At 39.3% G+C, this 17,000-nt stretch overlaps 1 protein-coding gene across 1 annotated transcript in view; it reads right to left on the bottom strand.

The window, feature by feature from the left end:
- The window catches only part of scaper (S-phase cyclin A-associated protein in the ER), a 95,700-nt gene that overhangs the window by 31,392 nt on the left and 47,308 nt on the right, over positions 1 to 17,000 (bottom strand). The window contains 3 exon segments of the mRNA XM_046859062.1: positions 6,505 to 6,631; positions 6,904 to 6,969; positions 12,644 to 12,780. Coding sequence (XP_046715018.1) covers positions 6,505 to 6,631; positions 6,904 to 6,969; positions 12,644 to 12,780 — 330 coding nt within the window.

The following is a 17,000-nucleotide window of genomic DNA, read 5'->3' as shown; positions in this document are numbered from 1 at the left end:
AGGACATTAGCGAGAGATGAGACGATCACTTCCACTTCTTAATGAGGTCAGAATTTCCTATGCTGTGTGACAGCACTCAAGTCAGGCACTTCAGGCTGTTTTTGTTCAAGGGATAGCAAACCTGCCAACAAGCCTGAACATATTGAGCGTTGAACAGTGGAATCGCTTTGCAAAATTACACATAAGCTCTTCTCCTGTCAATCACAGCTGCCGCCAAAGAATAATTCCTGAAGATTTGGTGGCAAAAGAAGGCTGAACCCTGGCAGGGTTAAGAGATTGGAACAAGCAGGTTGTCAGGTACACCAAAGGCAGTGCATGCTGAACAGCAAAGGTGATTAAAAGGAGCTCAGCGTCGACTCCACCAGCCTCCAAGAGACTCTGCTGTCTTCCTCTCAATGCCTCGTCAACAGAGCCGAGAGCGGCGAGGGAGGCTTAAGCAGCCTTAGGCTTAGACTCGCACATCAGCACAGGATCTTTTGGCCGGAGGCAAGGGAAGATCAGGCCGCGCCTGGTGGCCCATTTAAGAAACGCTTTATAGAGACAAGGGAGAGTTAAGACAAGACCTGTACAGTCCTGGTATCCACTTGAGCAGCACAGATCAGAGGAATAGATCTGACAGCACCTACAGCTGGCTTAATGACAGATACCAGCATGCAGCACAGTGCATGTAATATAGACAGACGCTAGTAATAACCAACCATAAAAGTATTTGTGCTAATGAGAAAATAAAGAGGTGTGTATTTGTATTAATATACATATTGCTAAGTGCAACATTTAGTATCAATTCATATCTAGCAGATCACCACCTGCTCGTGAGAAAGTGAGTATCACTATAATGTAAAGGAGGAAACAGTGTAGGGATCTAAGTTTGGTTACATCACTTCACAAATCCACAGACTGGATTCGGTTACTTCTGTAGTCAAAAGAAGCAGTTCTTCTGACTACACCAAAGCAGAAAAACCAAAATGTGTGCATTTGTGATAAGTGCACAACAGATTTGATCTGATACCACCCTGATTAATCATTATTTTTCATTACTTCATCAATTTCTTTTTTTGATAACTTTCATCATCTTGTTATACACGTTTTAAAGCTGTTGCACCAACAAACTGAGGTATTAAGAAATTCGAAAAGCCACGACACATTGAGCCGATGAGTGACGTCCAAATCCACTGCTGATTTCTGATTCTAGTCCTCACTCAGCCGTCCCTGGCAGACACTCCTACGACAGAATAATAGGATGAGAGGCTCCGGTTCTCAAAACACAGACCTCAGACAAAAGACCTGAAGACAGATGAGAGGGCAAAAGGAAAAAAAAAAGGGGGAGTAGAAGGAAGGGAACAAACCTGAATTATACTGCTTGAAAACCTTATCCAATTATTATCCTTGGTGTCCACTTTAGCCCAGGCTAATCAGAGGCCCAGACAGCTGCTCTATGCTCTGATCAGGACAGTAGTGCACGGGTGGGGTGAGCATGAGGCTAAATAGCAGGTCGGGGTGGATGTGTCCGTTTGTTTCTATCCTTTAGGAAAAATTACTCTAATTAGTCTCTTTAAAGCCAAAAGGATAGGATGAGTTGCAAGCTGTCGTAACAACAGACTGATAACAACTGGCTGAGGACTAGTTCACTGAGTGGTCCACCAAGACTGCATCCTAGGCTTATCCGATATTGCTCAAGCACCAAAAGTAAACTTCATTTTTACAGTTCCGGCTCGTAACGAACAAGAGCGCCAGCATACAGAGGCAACGTTTCGGGCCAAACAGAGATATGGAAACACACGAAAGGGAATAAACAAAATCCTCAAGAGGCCCAAGTTAAAATCAGAGAAAATGGGAACAAGCAGAAAACCACAACAAGAGATCTGTAGCATTTTATTGTTTACATGGCTTAATGGAATGGAGCTAAGTATACAGTAAAGGATGATTTGTGACGGTTCATTTCGAACGAGAAACAGTTTGGAGTTTGGTTTATGTAAAAGAAAGGACCACCATTCATTAGTGACAACTGAGGCACAAAATCAAAGGGACCACAGAAACCACAGGGTGGTGTTTTTAAAGTAAAGAAAATCTCAAGCTGTTGTACAGTTTGGATTTTCCTGGTAAATTCAGGGTGAACATTAAACCAGAGTAGATATAATACTTTGGCATCATGAAGACTAGCGAACAAAACAAAAGCATTCATCTTGTAATTGCAAGTGATCCGATTTATATGTAATATACAAATTGGGGAACCAACTTTTCTGATATTTTACTCTAATATAATTTAAAACATGCCATCCAAATGCATTTGTCATCAGGGTTTTTTGTTACTTACCACAACCTATACCTGAGGGGAAAACAAGAATTAACTAGAAACAAATACACATGCAATGCAGAGCCAAGTGGAACAAAAGAATTAGTCCAGGAATTAGAGCTGGAAAATTACCTAACTGAAGGTGCACAGTGAATGTCATCACTATGTCCAGTGTCTTTCTTTAGTGCTAATCCCTGTGTGGCTTTGCCCGTCATTCAAGCTGGATTCAGAGTGAAAGGGCCTCTACACTACACTGCTCACACACACACACACACACACACACACACACACACACACACACACACACCTCAACCTACCTGACACTTCTAATCAAGGCTCTTTACAATTCGATTCAGTTTAACATGGGAATGAATTAGCTCAGGCGAAAAAAGGAAAAATGGGTTGGACTAAATGTGATTATTGCTCTACACATTCACATTTGTCTAATATACTCGTAGGAAAACCTCCCACTGATGATTTTTCGCTCAGCTATTTGACAATATGCCTAGACCTAAATCTAGCATCAGTAGCTGAAACAATTCCAATCACATACACCACACACATCTTAAGTGGTGTTTCCCATTTTTGGTTTCCCTGTGGTGCATATTTTAATGTTTGCCTGGTTCTACTTTTAGTCCGACATGGTTTTCTGGGACATACCATCATACAGTGGTGGAAAGTACACAAACCATGTACAGTAGCTGAGTTAAAATAGAGATACACTAGAAAAATATTACTCCAGTAAAAGTGCTCCCTTTAAACTTTTACTTGAGTAAAAGTACAAAAGTATTTGCCTTTAAATTAACTAACGTATCCAAAGTACTGTGATATATTATGGCTTTAATGTTCCTATTATAATTTTTGTCATAAGACTCTTACTTAATCAACTTAGATTATGTGAAATGTTACTCTCAGCACAACAGTCTATTAATAGAATGTCAATGGGTCAAACACTGATTCGTATTTATTAAAATTATTATCAGCCCAAAACCTTCTTTTCAAAAACCTCCAAAAATAAATCCACTCAAATAAGGCCACAGGTGCTGTAGTTTCTTCAATCATCTCTAAATGTTCTGCTTGCTGTTGAATTGATACTGAACTGTATAATTGTGCTAAGCAGGTACCACCAAGCGACAAACAAAAGTAAAAAAAAAGAGCTCTACCCTGATTGGTGCCTTGCTGCGTACCTTACCAGTTATGCTTTTATCCACTCATAAATAAAAAAAAAGGAACAGACTTTTTTAAAAATGTAGTTGAGTCAAAAGTAAGATATTTGATTTTGAAATGTAGTGAAATTAAAAGTCAGTTAAGTAGATACGTGAAAAAGCTACTTAAGTACAGTAACGCATTACATGTACTTCGCAACAGTCATATTAAGTTTTATCCGGAAAAAAAAATGTATTTAGAAAACACTGATTTAAGGTATTTGGCTCCTAGTGGACTTAGAGAGTGTGTCCAAGGTGTCTTACTAAAAACAATACTAACCATGTCAAAATCTGTCAGCACCACACTTCCCTTTCAGAGCCACTTACCACTATATTGATGTGAAAGCTGCAGCATGTCCACACCCTTTAAGTCATCAACATTCTGTGAATAAGCCAACTTAAATCTGACCCGTTCTAATATGAGGTCTTCTACCGTGGGATTTATAGACAAAGAACAAGACACCCCCCCACCTCTCAACAAACCTTTGCTATGTTCAGGGGCCCCTTGATCAGGTACGAAAAGCAACCAGTTGGTCACCAAACGAAACCAGTCCCTGACAGCTGGCAAATGAAAATGTAAATAGTGGCAGCCCACTGCCTCCAGCATGGTCCTGATAGTCCCTGAAGTGTCATAAATGTAGTATGTCTCTCCAAACCCTTTATTTGAAAGCAGTGACAAACATGTGCCAGCACTCCGTGTAAATACATGAGGTCATTCGACCAAGGTAAGCAGCTGTAAGGTAAAGCCAAAGAATAGAGGACTGTCCAGACCTTTCTTAAAACAACAACGACCAAAAAAAAAAAATTAACCCTTTTGGATCGGTCACTTGCCAGCGAGTCAAAATGAAACCTGGTTTGACACAAAATAAACCATTAGCGGCCTCAGAGGGAGAGGCAAGCAGGGGTCGGAGCCCATGGTCAAAGCTGAAGCAGTGCTGCGTTGGGTGGGTGTGGGGGTTGGGGGTGCAACGTCGGGTGTTGTTCAAGGAATTAGCTGAGAAAGTGAAGACTGAATCAGATACGGTGACTGTGTAAAAACAAATCTGTAGGTGAGTCTGTGACACGAGAGATGCTTGTTAGGTCAAATAATCTAAACGCTCCTGACTGAAATTGAGCAGCCGGAGTGGCTTGTGGGTAGACGCCTCATGCTGAAGGAGACAGATATTTATTTGACTTTGTCCAGGGATTAGAGGAGGAAGTGCCTAAGCAGCCTGGTTCACACACAAGCCCTGTGACGCGGCTTTGGGCACGGGCCGGTCTTGGCTAAAGGAATCCGCGCGGTTTGACAGACAGCTCAAATGAAGTCCAGATACAACACGGAGAGACTCCTATCCCCATAAGAGCCCAAGGAAAATCTCGAAGAACTGACATTTCCACAAGCACTTCACTATTCCTGCTGACTTGGAAAAACAGCAACAGAGGGATCTTCAAAGGCAGGTCTCTGTGGAAAAGTCCACAACCAGTCGGTATGAGAGAGACCACAAGGCCTCTGGGATAGCATGAGAGAAAACACGAACTCAGGAGGGAATCTGCAGCCTTAAAAAGCGTCTAACAAAATAACACTGACAGTTATTTGGTTTGGAGAGGTCAAATAAAAAGTGTTTAATCAGATTAGATATGACTATTCTGGGCACAGTGTACAAAGTGGTGTCTGTACCTTACTACATTCAAATATGATGGTGAGCATGTACGTCTTGAACAGCACAGAAGTCTTTATAAGGCTTTAAAAGGCTCATTTCAACCCCAATGCAAATATGGAAAACTAACAACTACATTCAGATTAATTTGACATTTTAACCCTTAAAAACAATAATTTTATATGAAACAGGAAAACATTTCTAAGTAGAGTCAGTTAGGTCTTCTCCACCAGTTTTTTGCTCTCGGCAAGACTCCACCTTCTCCTCCCATTAGCATGGCTTTACCAGCCTGCTCTGCCACTTGCCCTCTCCCTGGAGGAATCCCTTCATCCATTACCATCTAGCATCCCCTCCCTATAGCCAGTGCAGTGACACCATCAACATCCCATCCTCCCGCCCATACACACATCTAGGACTTTTACAGCGGGCCACTTGCTAGGATAGCTAATTTCCTTCCTTTGTACAAAAAGCAAAACGTGAGCCATCTACCCAACCCAGTATTGATCAACCAGTCATAAAGAATTGCAACAAATTTTGGCCTTTGGCTGACTACAGGACAAGAGGAAGTAATGCCTGTGCAAAGAATGTACATTAATTGGAATGGAAATTGGAAAAAGAAAAAGTAAAGCAGCAAAACATGAATACTGTAAAGCGCTGTAAAGTTTTCTTGTACAGAATACAGGTGGCTCATGGGAAAAATGCAAGGTGCCATTATCACTGTGGGGAACAGATCCCCCAGCCAAAACATACACTTTTAAAGGTTCTGTTGCAGTTTCCTTTTCTTCCCCTCCGTTTGGGTTAAATATTTACGTCGACAAAAGCGGCAGGTTATTGCACGAAGCGGCGATGTGCACCAGCAAGGCCTGCGAGGTCAGACGGAAGACTGGAAAACATGCTTGGCTGCTGAACAAATGGGTAGCTGCTCAATTAATAACATCTGCTGCAATGAAAACATGCAACTAATCTGGCCCTCGTTACCTCGTTCAAATAACCAAGGGCAAAGAGCTGGGGAAAGAACGTGATACTCGGTGCAGACTGTGAGACAGGGAGGATTTCAGCCAAAGCTGTGTGGTTTAGGAGAGTCTGCACACAGAGCAGCCAGGAGGGCTTATCTCCCTCTCAAATCCTTGCACACAGGCAGGCACGCACAAACACACAATGTTAACCAACTATAGGGCAAATTTCTGTGGCAAACTGTGATCATACGGAGACCTACGATGCTTCACTTTATTCATAATAGCCCGAGGAGTAGGGCCAATAGTCAGAGAGGACCTAAAGAACAGCAGCACAATCAGCATTATCTATTGTTTATCTATTGTTCAAAACAATATTTCATGGGAAGTTGTGTTTACTAATCCAAATACGGTACCTGTTTCTCCAGAATGCGCGAGATCTCACCCAGGGTTCTGTCCAAACCAGACACTTTGTTGTTGGCCCACTGGCCACTGTCCTGCCCCTGCAGCTGCTTTCCCAAGTCCTTCACCAGTCGCTGAAGTCTACACACACACACAAAATGAAGGCCATAACCTCATAAATCCGGAATGGGACACTACAGGAAAAAAAAAAAAAAGTGTGCCTGGTCTACCACATTTATTACAGAATTTTATACAAACACTCTTGACTGATGCAAGACTTTGGTAGGTGTTAAGTGTGTGTAGGGTGTGAAGGGCTTAAAAGACAACATTTCAGAGATAGGAGCAAGCCAAATACTTGTAGATACAGCTCAGGTGTGGGTGTACATTCATTATAACCAGAGCTGGCAGCTTACTTGGCCTTGTAAGGAGAATCTGGAATCTGCATCTTCGCCTCCATGGATGTCTCATACTCCTTAGCTCTGAAAAGGAAAAAGATGAACAGTCCATCAGAGAGCGAGAGAGTCAGAGAGCAAGGAAGAGAGCGAGAGAGACAGAGACAGAGAGAGCATGCACAAGGGAGAAGGCGAGAGAGAGAGAGAGAGAGAGAGAGAGAGAGAGAGAGAGAGAGAGAGAGAGAGATCTCCTACACATGTCAGCCTGAGGACATGAGGTGATAAGAGGACAGGGAGAACAAAGAAAAGATCAGCAGGTCAATCTGTGTCTCAAACTGTTTATTTAGCCTGTCAGCTGCTTTCAGAAGTTCTATAAAAAGAAAATCGAATGTCGCATACAAACAAGTAAAATGTTTACTTGGACAAAACCCATTCAGACAAATGTTATACACAAATCAAACTATGAGAAGACAAACAAGTTCCCTTTACATATCTAGTTTTAAATGCTAATGATGTTTAAGTCTGAGGGGAGCAGCAAACAACCATGGAAGCTGTGCTGTGGTCCGCCAGCAAGACAGATTCCTGTCCATCCTACATCTCGCCGATAAGACTGATCGATCAGTTCCTGACAAACCACCTGAGGGAGAGATGACCTGCGGCTGATAAACTCTGGCACTTTCCGGAAGACCGAACCGAACGATGAATGTTCCCAGAAAGCCAGGGCCACGTCTATCTTTAATATCGCCATTTTAAAGACTGCTTTTCCAGACAAAGTCTAAGACTAGCAGCAGATTAAAAAGCATTTCTGTTTGGGCTGCCAATGTAATTTAATCCCAAAACAGCCCTCATCTGTCAGCCGATCGAGGCTTAAATTTAAATACCCATCAATAAAGTTGAGTTCAAATGCTCCGAGAGGTGTACTGACAATTTTCACTTTACTGCATGCCAAACGTGAGTCAGGCTTAGCATGATTAATTAATGATAAGTTGAGGGTTTAATTAGTGACCAGGGTGACCAGCGGCGAGTTGAAAGAAGTAAAGGGGGAAAAAAAAAATCTGAATTAAATGTCTTCTGCAGATGTCGGATAAACAGTTATATTCTTGATCTTTAAGAGGAGAATAAATCAGTCTGTACACTATAAACTTGAATTTGATAACACACCACAAGAGGACAGGAATGCTGCGGGAAAAAAGCCACAGAGTCCTACGTAGCACGTAATATAACCCCTCAATATGATGTCAGGGTTCAATCTTTTAGTTTCTTCTTTTTTTTTTTTTAAGAATAAAAAAATTAAAAAAAAGAAGAATAAAATAGCTTTTTATAAGAGGTAGGTCCAGTTCATAGTCTACACCATGGGTCAGCAAACTACAGCCAACCTCCACATTTGGAACGGCCCTCTGAACAACAGCAGACATATTTTGAAAATTGTATACATGTATAACTCTTATCAAATCTGTATTTGATGATAAAGGTTGGCCTTCGAACTAAAATGTCCCTGACTCATTAACGTAGCCTAATTATTTGTTAGATTCACCCACCAACCAACAAAATGGTGCATTCAACATAATGCAAATGTTTTAATTTCAACAGCAATGAATATAAAAAAAAAGGCATTATGATAGTAGTAATGCTATTTTAAAAGGCTAGATATCTGTTGAAAACTAATGCTTACTTGTTTGTACTGTACAATGCATAACAAAATAAATGAATCTAGCATTAGGAGGAACAATAAATACATTAAAGATCATCATAAAATCTCCACAATAATACTGGTAGTCACTCTGGCCTATGAAATTTTCTGACACGCTTTCCTACACGCTTAACCAACACCTCCCCAAAATTAAAGAAAGGAAAAACTATTTTGCCCCAGCCCACACCAATGTTACATAAAAAGAGTTATTACAAATTACACAGTATATTTGATACATTTCTATAGTAAAAAAAAAGAAAGCCAAAGTATCCAAAGGCTATCTAAATTTGCGGGGATTTAATCCAGACACTGGTTATACAGACCACCCTCTCTGTACAGCCAAAAAAATAAAGCCTAATGCTACGGTGCATTATTTACCGCAACCTCCGAGAGACCGGCATAAAGAATGCTGCGAAGCATTCAGGGAAGGCTTGAACTATACCTGGCCCCTTCATCATCCTCCGAATTACAATATTCATCTCTGACAGCTTTATACCCGTGCAGGTTAAACGGGGTGCAATGGCCGGGCCATCAATCAGTGCCGGCAGCAGGCCCTGTTAAATGGGCGAGGGAGTTATAAATATTAGTAATCAGAATTAAAGGGGGGTGAAGCTACACGTAGACAATGCAGAACTAATAATCAATTCATCACGATCTGCCCCAACATTCACCTCCACCCATGCTGGATTGAGACAGTCGCTCCCCTACACTGGGCCATAAAAAATGTTCACGTGTCCAGATGGATAAAAAAAAACAAATACATTTTATCCGTTTAAAAGAGGTGCAATGAGAATGCGGGGGTTTGGCACTACTGGTAACAGAGGATTTGGCCAGGTGCTGCAGCAGTATTTTAATGTTGAGGCTTTCAATCATGAAACTTCACTGCTGACGGATAAGGAATTAGAACTGGAGCTGTGGAAAATGTACAAAAAGGAACAAACTGGGACCCATCTATAAATTCTACAAATGCACATGAGGACACGAATGTAATCTAGATGGCGGAGTCATAAAACATAGTTCAGGTGCAGCCTTCGTTATATAAAATATGTCGCGGGGGAAAAAAGGGAGCTGCGTTTTTTTTTTTTTTTTTTCCCCCGCTGTGCCTTTGTCGACTTCTGTATGTCCACATCACATGCTTGACACCTCTTTCCTTGCCAGAGGAGATTTTTTGGTAAACTTCATGAGAGTGGTTTGCATTAAACAGGGGGCCCTTTGTATGCGGTCCTGTACACTGAGCACTCTGTTTTCAAACCTGGTGAAAAGACAACCTAGACACTGAGCCAAACATCACACGCAAGAAAGAGACAATAGCTACATCCATGTTTACATGAGAAAGAAAATACACAAGCAATACATCTGAAAAATATACAAAGTTCTTAGTTTAAAAACGAAAAAACACGACTGTCCAAAGTTCAACTGTGGCCAGGACTAAAAGAGCTTAACGATGACAATAGGGGACAGGGCAACCTGGGAGGCCTGTCAAAAGCTCTCTTGCCTTTTCCAAACACCACCCTGTGCACCTATAAAATGCCTCATTTCCACCCAGCAGTGGAGCCGCTAACCCCGCCGTGCCGGGACCAAAGGCGGCAGTGATTTATGATCGCAAGTGCCTGTTCTCTCTCAGCTTTGGCGCTCCAGAGCTCAGGCAGCGAGCAGAGGGGGCTCAGGCCTGTCACTTTCTCAACTCCAGCCCTGCAGAGTGCCACTCACCAGCCTGGGCTGCTGAGATATTAATGATCAAGCCCAGCCTGACCATGTTTACCGTGTAAAAGCCATCCCTCAGGAGCTTGTTAAGCAACTTTAACTGGAAACCTGTTCTAATTAATTTTTTCGAAGATAAAATAATTGTGGCAGTGACTAAAAATCATCATAAGATTTATTTAAAATCTTGCTATAGTATCAACCAAGCTGAAAAAACGTGACAATCTACTCATGAGGCTGGTTAGCTCAGGCTATTTAAGTACCGGCAGGGTGTAATCGCAAATTGTTCCTTAACTGTATGTTGAACTAACCACACATCATCTGTGGATGTATGCTGCTTCAGATCCTTCTCTCTCTTCATTTAATCCCAGACGGACTCAATAAGGTCGAGATCAGGGCTTTGTTGAGGCCAAATCATCACTTCCAGGACTCCTCGTTCTTCTCTATGCTGAAGACAGGGCTGAGTGATATTGGCTATATTCTTGAGGTCGTTGTCCTGCTGCAGAATAAATTTGGAGGCAATCAGATGCCTCCCTGATGGTATTGCATAAAGGATAACTATCTGACTGCATTTCTCAGCATTGAGGACATTATTAATCCTGACCAAATCTCCAACTCACAGAAATGCAACAACAAACTTGCAAGGAAACTCCACTGTTGGTCACAGTAGAGCTGTAGCTTTATTATTTTATTAATCGAGTATTTTACCGATTAATCGAGTAAGTGGATAAATACTTTTTTGTTATTGTTTATTAAGTAAAGAGCAATACTGAATATACAAGACAAAATAAGACGGGTCTCTTAAAATTAACGTCATTTGTTACCTTTTTAGAAAAACTTTTAAATTGCGTACCAGGATATCGGTGAAAACTAAATCCATTTAGAGTATTTAACATTAAAACACATGTAATTGCAAATGTATATATATATATATATATATATATATATATATATATATATATATATATATATATATATATATATATATATATAAAAATAAAAAATTTATGTATTTTATACATTTATATAAAAATATATACACACACACACACACACACACATATATATATATATATATATATATATATATATATATATATATATATATATATATATATATATATATAAATAAAAAGGTACACGCACTGTTTGGCGTTTTCTTTATGTCTGTATAAATGAGATAAATGTAAGCCCCTCAGCCAAAATGACAAACGTAAATACGTGCTTGAGAGGGAAGGTGCACGTCACTGCAATTTAGGCTCATTTACAATGACCACACTCGCGGATAACCAAAAACTCAATGTAAGTTTATTGCTAGTGGTGAACAGCATAATGCAAAATCCCATGAAGCCCAGCTCGGCCTCAAATCAGTAGGTTGCTGAGTTTTGTATAAGCACCAGGGGGAAATTGGTATCAACAAAAAAGAAAAAACATATACTTAATCCGAGCAAGAGATGTGCCGTCAATGTAGCTAAAACTACGCTAGCATAGAATTTGCAGTAGTTTAACTTCAAACTAAAGGCTATCTGTTTTCAAACTAGGCTAGAATAGATATTACATTTCTTGCTGCTTATTCAATACAATACAACCCAATATAGCTGCTCATAGAGGTGTATGGGGAGGACAATAGAGAATTAAAGACTGAGCTCAGCCTGGCTAGTCACACCCACAACAGCTTAATCTCTCCTGACTCCTTTTTACAACACCATGAAAAATTACTGTATGTGTCTCAACTCTCTATCTGTCTCCCTCTTGTCACAGTAAAACACAACCACACACTACGGTTGTGACAAGGAGCAAAATTTATAGCGCCCAGGTCTAGGATTTGACACTGAGGCACCCTGCCTCCTATTTGTTGATTACTATTGATTTTCTTTGATACTTCATTTAAAAATCAATAGAGAGGAGAAAGAAAAACAGGCATGGTTTACACATACTTTAACATACCATTGTACACCAGAGGAGGCTTCAGTTTTGGCAGGGCTGTGGCAACCAATTAGGAGAAAAGCTCTTAACAGGTGAAAGCGAGCAAACCTTCCAGATCGATTCTCACTTTTTCCTTCCCAATCACACAAAGTGGCCATAAATTAAGCTCATCAGTGTTGCTCTGCAGACAGCCAAGATGCACAGTGCCTCTGTTCTCCATCTCCTTGTCACTCATAAAGCTCTCGCACATATGCAATACTGTCCTTTAGCCATATGAGTGACTGTCACGCATGAGAGAAACAGCGAAAAGTGAGTAAAAGAAGAGACAGAAGGAGGGAGAGACAGAGGGAGGGAGGGGCAAAGGGAGAGGAGAGAAACAGAGAGAAAAAGAGATGATGACACAAGCCAGAATAGACTGGGGGGGGGGGGAGAAGAGACGATCACCTTGAGTTCATCCGTGCACGGAGTTTCTTTGCCTTTTTCCGAGCTTTCTGTCTCTCCTCTCCATTGTGGTTCGTCTCAGGAGACACGCTGGTGTCCGTCACGATGTCTACAATGTACTTCTTTAAAGAAAGGTGCTCCTATGGTGAAAGCAAATCGACAGGGATTCATAAAATGAGAGCACAAAATAGAAATTATACTACATATTTCTGTACCTACCCAAAACCATCACACTGTGTTAGGAAATAGAATCAAAAGCTTTTGTATTATAGTAAAAAGACTAGGATGTAATCCAAAAGTGGCAGGAGCGCTATGTTGCTGTGCAAGGGGACTATTTTGAAGGTGATAGTGTGTAAACACCGAGCTAGTCTTGAAACCTTTTGATACCACCTCAATTACATAACTATAACCCTAATAGTATTTAGGGTTAGCATCATTTCAAAGTAATTATACAATTGTGGTGCAGCCCACTTCAAAAACTATATATGTAGAGGAGCAAACACGAACACTGTGGGAATCCTGATTCTGTTTATCCAACATATCAAAACCCATTCTGTTCCGCATCAATCGCCCAGAGTCTTCTTGGCAGTGTGGAGTGAAAGACTATGTTCTGAGGGAATGCTCTGTTTAACTGGGGAAGTGCTGACAGGAAATTTTTAACAGTTATTGGATACCAGCTTTGTCCCTCAGGTGTGGAAGGTAACAGTGTGACACCAAAGGAACCCCACGCTAAGATCTGGAAACGATTTCAGACTTATGCTGTGAAAATGCATGGAGAGAGTTGCCTGTAGCAAACTGACCATGAAAATGCTTATGGAGACAGAAGGAGGAACATATGAGCCTACGAGACAATTCTTTACCAGCTGTTCATTTTACACATTATATATATATATATATATATATATATATATATATATATATATATATATATATATATATATATATATATATATATATATATATAGGTTATATACGTTTTAAAATCTGTTTTAAAATCTGATAAAGGCTTGTATCTTTACACTGTACATTCTTACTCTGTGCACAATCAGACAAACAGTTTTAAGCCATTTTATACCAGTGAATAAACTCACTTACTGGTGTTTGGGAAACTATTAATGAGGTTCAACATCTGAGAAGTCAGGATGGTGTTCTGCTGTCACAGGACATCATCCACTGACTCCTTTTAGCAATAGGTACTACAGTATAAGGCACAAATTTGCTTATCCTACGTAATGTTTTATGTCTCACTTAAATTTCTATTTCTATTTTTTTTTTTTGCTGTACCTTTGCTTTTGATGAAAATGCGATTAGTTGATATGATAACGAAAGCCATTCAAGAACCTACGAAACTTTAACATAATGCTTTTGAAAATAAAAAAGACAACTAAATAAAAAAAGACAACTATCACCACAAGCAGTGATCTAAAGGGGTCCAAGCAGCCTCTACAAATAGTGGCCCTAGTTGCCAGTTCTTGCCAAGTTGTACAGAAAACGAAAAACCAAAATAGACCACAGATAAACATGCTATTCAAGCCTCAGGAGAACAACTTCTAAACCCAACCTGTGGGGAAAAAAATGCTGAAAGCTTACAGAGTTATGGCGTCCACGTTATTAATCAAGTCTTTATCAAAAATTCTCTTACAGATTTTTTTTTTAAACTTAACCCTGTCACCCCATTAACAACAAATTATACTCCCACCTTTCTAGAAATAATTCGCATGTAGAGTCCATATTGTTTGAAAAGTATTTATCAAAACCAAAGTATAAGATTATAAGCAAACCAGAGATTCAGAGAGGGGGGAAGAATGTCATATATAAGACTAATGGTGCTTGAGAAATGTTGAGAAACATAATTCTGTGCAACAGAGCTACTATCAGCGCCACCAACAGGCTGATCCGGTACCTGAGTTGTGGGAGGGAGTGATACCCAAATTCTGATGTCTGTACAGAAGTCTGCACAGTCTGTGAACATAGTCTGTAATGAAGTTAAAGAAGATGAAAATGGAAAAAAAAATTTTTTAATGCTTTTGACACCTAATATTTATTAAATTATTATTTTTTTATATTACTACATTATATTTGCAGCATTTGGCAGATGCCCTCATCTTGACCAACTTAGATTTCTTACCTGACTATAAAAAAAATGCAAATCTCTCACTAGACACCTAAAATGTGATGGGGGCTAATAGAAGCAACCTATAACTATACTCAAGGAATCTTAACATAAGACAGAGCATCCTGGCAAAGACAGGCTGAATGCACAGTAAAAAAAGTTCTAGATGTAAAGGTAAGCTATATCACTGAAATCGCAGGTATTATGAGTTGGGTACCGTGCACAGTAATTACTCGTTTATCTTCCCCCTTGCTTGCGATGTGAAGGCAATGGAAATGCTGAAAGAGAGGTATAACTTCCCATCTAGACACCACTGGGTCTACTCGGATAATGCTGATACGTCCATGGGAAGAAAGACCTATGTAACTCAATTTAAATGACGCATGTGCCAGAATGCAATTATCCAATTATCCTGTCATCCAGCACCTCAGAGACTGGACAGAGAGAGAAGGGTGGGGAGGATTGAGAAGGGTTTGCATTCAGAGCCTCTACCCAGCCATTCCGAAGCTAGTTTTAGTGCAGGAACACAATGTCGGCTCTTATCACACAGGTGAAATATAGGAAAGATGTTGGCATGTCAGACTTCTGAAATCTGCAAGTCAGTGAAGTGATCTCTTTTTCAAACCCCAGTGGGGAAAAATCTTTTGACAGTATAAACTGCTCAATATATGCAGTAACATGTCACACAGGGTCACTTATTCCCTATGAATAAATATCTTGTGTGTGCATGTAATTGGGTGACAGACAAATACTAATCATTAACTGTCCATAACTACTGATTCTGGAAATATATAGTAAGTCTTAGAATCTATGACCATCACCTTTTCCAAAGCACAGCAAATAGAGAGATCATCCAACAATTGCTCTTAATTGTACATAGTACAATCTCTACTTTATAACGACAGGTAAAAATATGATAAACACTTAACTGGTCTGAACGTAAATGTAAACAAGTGTAAAAAAAGTAGTAGTAACAGATATAAAAAAAAATAATTGTGTATAACCTGGATAGATTTATTTCATGGAAGAAAAGTAAAAGCAAAAGCACTATTAATATAAAACAATTTTTAAATCACTTTTCTATTCACAAACTCTTCTATAATACCACAGTGCTTTTGAATTCACGAAAGTTATTGGGCAGTTGTTAAGGAATTTTCTATAACAGCAGCTCTGACATTTGTGCTGGCATGTTTATATGTATGCTCTCATTCTAATGTGTCTACAGGGACCTGTATAGCAGATACTACACGATGTAAGCTAATAATAATAATAATAATAATAATAATAATAATAATAATAATAATAATCTATATATACACACACACACACATGTATACAGCTACTTCTGGTTTAATGCTAACTGCATCTTATTGGCTCTGTACTATGTACAATGGCATAATCTAACCTAACCTAAAATAGATAAAAAAAAAAAAAAGTGTTATTTCAAAAAAGAAATATATATATATATATATATATATATATATATATATATATTTCTTTTTTTTGAAATAACACTTTTTTTTAATCTATTTTATTTTACACATATATATATACATATATACATATATACATATATATATATACATATATATATATATATATATATATATATATATATATACATATATATATATATATATATATATATATATATATATATATATATACACACACACACAGTACAGACCAAAAGTTTGGACACACCTTCTCATTCAAAGAGTTTTCTTTATTTTCATGGCTATGAAAATTGTAGAGTCACACTGAAGGCATCAAGGGCTATTTGACCAAGAAGGAGAGTGATGGGGTGCTGCGCCAGATGACCTGGCCTCCACAGTCACCGGACCTGAACCCAATCGAGATGGTTTAGGGGTGAGCTGGACCGCAGAGTGAAGGCAAAAGGGCCAACAAGTGCCAAGCATCTCTCGGGGAACTCCTTCAAGACTGTTGGAAGACCATTTCAGGTGACTACCTCTTGAAGCTTATCAAGAGAATGCCAAGAATGTGCAAAGCAGTAATCAAAGCAAAAGGTGGCTACTTTGAAGAACCTAGAATATGACATTTTTCAGTTGTTTCACACTTTTTTGTTATGTATATAATTCCACGTGTTAATTCATAGTTTTGATGCCTTCAGTGTGAATCTACAATTTTCATAGTCATGAAAATAAAGAAAACTCTTTGAATGAGAAGGTGTGTCCAAACCTTTGGTCTGTACTGTGTATATATATATATATATATATATATATATAT

Source organism: Silurus meridionalis, chromosome 10 (genome assembly GCF_014805685.1).
Source record: "Silurus meridionalis isolate SWU-2019-XX chromosome 10, ASM1480568v1, whole genome shotgun sequence".
NCBI classification, from domain to species: Eukaryota; Metazoa; Chordata; class Actinopteri; order Siluriformes; family Siluridae; genus Silurus; species Silurus meridionalis.
The sequence above is the reverse complement of the archived record's forward strand: the minus strand, read 5'-3'. Positions and strand labels throughout refer to the sequence as shown.